Consider the following 4,103-nt stretch of genomic DNA (forward strand, 5'->3'; position numbering starts at 1 on the left):
CTCCACTCTGTAAGTCACTAACCCAGAGGTGGAAGAGTTTTATTTAGACTTTGATTGCATCAACAGGCATCTTCATCAGTGCAATTAGTTGTTGCTAGCAATGTGTTTGTGCAAATGTCAATGTCCTACACTATTGATACATGGGATTTATTCCTGCACTCTAATTTTTCTTTTGCCTCTTATTTTATACTATAAATACATATGTAATGGAAGAAAATGGTGGTGCTGAGTTGTTCCGAAACTCAAAATAAGCAAAATGAGACCCAATATAAACAAAAAAGGATATGTTTAACATAATAATAATTACAACAAGGTTGGCAGGTCTAGGGGAGACAAGGTATGAGAAAACAACATAAGCTGTAAATAAATACCTATAGCCACTCTTTCCTGCACACTCTCCTACTGTTACCATTAAAACACAAGGGGAACCTGTGCAGGGCAGCCATGGTCACTCAATTATTAAATCAATTTACTCTAAAGAAATATTGAGCAAAAATTTTAAAAGATTTTATTAATTTTACATAAAAGGAATAATGAGATGCAAATGGGGTAAAAGTGAGAAGAAAATTGAGGTACTACTTAATAATTCAAAAGGAAGAATTCATAAAAGAGACCAAAACAACTATAGGAAAATATATAAAACACAAAAAGTAAAAAGAGCATAGCCTCAAACAAATTACAAAACCACAAAATTACTGAAAAGGTGCTCAAAATACTGGATAAATGAAAAAAATGTCACAGGGGACCAAAAATCCAATGAATAAACAAACCTCTCCATAATTCCTTTAAGATTAAAACAGAATACAAAACTAAAAGTGAAAAGTCAGAGTTAACACTAAATTGTCAAAGACTTCCAAAAAACAACATGAAATGACACATTTCAAAGGGAAGCAAAGATAAACTTACTGTTATGTTGCGTGCTACTAATTTCACAAACACACCGACACTGACTTTTTCCGTAATAGTGCGGAGTATCCGACCACTCACTTCTTTATTGCCTTAACCAAAAACTCTCTAGTATGCACCACATATCCATTGCTTGGTGCCACCTACTGGTTACTATCGGCATTGTGAAACAGATACTTTAATACAATACATAACATATCTCCTCCCTGCTAAGATTGATTGTCAATAACAAAGATTTTTTTTTTTTATAACAAATATATCTCAGAACTCTGAAAAAGAATATGTCTCTGAACTTGAACAGTCACACACTTGTATGTTCTCCATCTCAGTGGGTGTTCACTCATCATGGTAGCGTAGTGGTGGTCTAGTGATCCTCATAGGATAACGTCTGACAGTCTCTGTTAAAAGAGTATGCTCCGTGTTTCGTGAATCAGTGGACTTGGGTGTTTTTGGTGGTATATCTATCTCTGGAACTTGATCATTCTTGTCATGGTGAGATGTACTAGGGTGATGTGTGGTACTACTATCACTCTGGGGTAGTAACACCGGGGGGTCCACAAAAAGGTTCACTGCAGCCTGCTGAAGCTCTGGATTGGGTCGTGTCAGCATCTGGTCCACATGGCGTTTCCATACCCCTTGTTGCCCCAGATTTATCTTGTATGACACTGGTCCAGTCTTCTCCATGACAACACCTTGGGTCCACTTCTCCTCCCCCTTCCTATAATCACGCACGAGGACAGGCTCTCCTATATCAAACTGTCTGTCCTTGGAGTGTGGTTGGCAGCGCTCTTGTTGAGCATCTTGTAACCTGTGCACTACACCAGCAACACTGGGTTTCAGGAAATCCAGCCGTGATCGCAGCTTGCGTCTGAGGAACAACATAGCTGGTGTCTGCTTTGTTGTTGCATGAGGGGTATTGCGGAATGTTAAAAGAAATGTATCCAGGCGTTGTTGCACAAGTGCTGTGCCTCTAGAAGATTTTAAGGAATGTTTGAATGTCTGCATGAAACGCTCGGCCAAGCCATTGGTGGCAGGATGGTACGGTGCTGAGCGGATGTGTTTTACTCCGTTGGACTTCAAAAATGTACTAAACTCTTCAGAACAGAACTGAGGGCCATTGTCGCTCACAAGGATGTGTGGAATGCCATATCGACTAAAAAGGTTCCTGAGCACTTGAATGGTTTTACTAGCTGTGGTGTTGTCCATAATATGCTCCTCAGGCCACTTGGAATGTGCATCTATCACGACCAAGTACATATTTCCTTCAATTGGACCCGCAAAGTCCACATGTATCCTTTCCCAGGGTCTAGTGGGCCACATCCAAGGGTGTAAAGGTGCTAGCCCAGGCTCTTTTTGCATACTCTGACAAGAGTGGCAGGATTTAGCTTGGAGCTCAAATTGAGAGTCGATGCCAGGCCACCATACATAACTGCGTGCCAAGCTTTTCATTCACACTATACCTGGATATGCTATATGGAGCTCTTTCAGAACCCGGGGGCGCAGTTTTGGTGGAACAATCACTCTCACACCCCACATGAGGCATCCCAGTTGTATTGTGAGATTATGCCGGCGCAGTAAGTAGGGTGCCAGTTCTTCATCTGCATCCTTTGCAGCTGGAAAATGCCCAGTGGTGATCATTTCCACAACACGAGATAAAATAGGTTCAGACACGATGTGCCGTCTGATATCGGTGTCACTAACTGGTATGTTGTCCAACTGAGATGTGTAAAATACATCTACTGTGCTTAGTTTCTATTCGTGAGCATGGGGGATTGTTAAGCGTGAAAGACCATCAGCATTTGCATGTAATGCACCTTTCCGATATTAAATGGTGTAACCATGCGCAGACAGGAGGAGTGCCCAATGCTGCATTCGGGCGGCAGCCATTGATGGCGTACTTTTTGATGGGCTCAAGATGGAGGTTAATGGGCGATGGTCCATGAGCAGCGTGAACTTGTTACCATAGAGATACTGGTGGAACTTGCATACTCCAAAGACTATCGCTAGCGCCTCCCTCTCGATCTGAGCATAATTTTGTTCCGCTTTACTAAGAGTTCATGATGCATAGGCTATCGGTTTTTCTTTGCCATTAGGCATGACGTGCGAGAGCACAGCTCCGACCCCATAAGGTGAAGCGACGAGTCGAAGGGGCAGTTCTGCATGATAATGAGTCAGTACCTCCTGCGATACTAGGAGTAATTTAGCTTCCTGGAAAGCGGACTCACAGGCTGATGTCCACTGCCATCGCTGCTCCTTATATAGCAGTTCATTCAGTGGTTTCAAGATAGTGGACAGGTCAGGGATGAAACGTCCATAGTAGTTTAACATTCCCAGAAAAGAACGTAATTGACTAACCTCTTGTAGTGCTGGGGCCTCTACAATGGCACGCACCTTTTCTCGCGATTTGTGAAGTCCTGCTGCATCAATTATGTGACCCAAATATTCCACAGACTCCTGGAAGAACAAGCAATTCTCTTGCTTGAGATGCAGGCCATTCTCCTCTAGCCTACCCAGAACTGTATCCAGAGTTTTGAGGTGGGTCTGCTCATCAGGGCCACTCACAAGGATGTCGTCCAGGTAACAGTGAGTATATGGCAGTCCGAGAAGCACTTGGTCCATAGCCTTCTGAAATAAAGCGGGTGATGACGCTACACCAAAGGGTAAGCGATTAAAACAGAATAGTCCTTTTTGCGTCTCATTAATGTATTTGTACTCCAGCTTAATTACAAAAAACATTGTATTATTACATGTTGCTACAAACTGATTGAAATCAAGCATCTCTGAGAAACTTTACAATGTTTCTATCATAATTGTCTTTAACATCAATATGAAAAAACAATAAACTCAATTTCTACTCTCCAGTGTCCTTCAGTCGCATAATATGATCCTTTTAGAACCCTGACCAAAGGGCAGTTACTGTATACAGTACCATTTAAAACAATCATATTTCTGAGCTTTATTTTGCACCCATGGCTAATTTAGCAAGTGGTAGGCAGTAAATATTCCTTACTTGACTATTCACAAGTGTTTGGCACTTTGACTTGTCCATGATTCTTCTTTTGTGCTGAGCATTTGATGGTAGTTTCTGCAGCACAGTGCACAGAAGGGTGTTTATTTTCAGTTGTCTGATTTTTACTCATTTGTTGCTTACATTTGGTGCGCTTTGTTCTTTCATTTACTCTGACACCTTGCATTAC

At 41.6% G+C, this 4,103-nt stretch overlaps 1 protein-coding gene across 1 annotated transcript; it reads right to left on the reverse strand.

The window, feature by feature from the left end:
- Positions 1 to 1,242: 1,242 nt before the first annotated feature.
- LOC127528337 (uncharacterized protein K02A2.6-like) lies at positions 1,243 to 2,559 on the reverse strand. The gene has a single exon (XM_051928786.1). It carries the CDS (start codon positions 2,353 to 2,355, stop codon positions 1,243 to 1,245), a length of 1,113 nt encoding a protein of 370 aa, XP_051784746.1. The 5' UTR covers positions 2,356 to 2,559.
- Positions 2,560 to 4,103: the final 1,544 nt, after the last annotated feature.

This window comes from Erpetoichthys calabaricus, chromosome 6 (assembly GCF_900747795.2).
Source record: "Erpetoichthys calabaricus chromosome 6, fErpCal1.3, whole genome shotgun sequence".
NCBI classification, from domain to species: Eukaryota; Metazoa; Chordata; class Cladistia; order Polypteriformes; family Polypteridae; genus Erpetoichthys; species Erpetoichthys calabaricus.

Excerpts from the sequence above, each read along its gene's own strand:
- LOC127528337 (XM_051928786.1), bottom strand. The coding sequence starts at position 2,355 with ATGAAAAGCTTGGCACGCAGTTATGTATGGTGGCCTGGCATCGACTCT.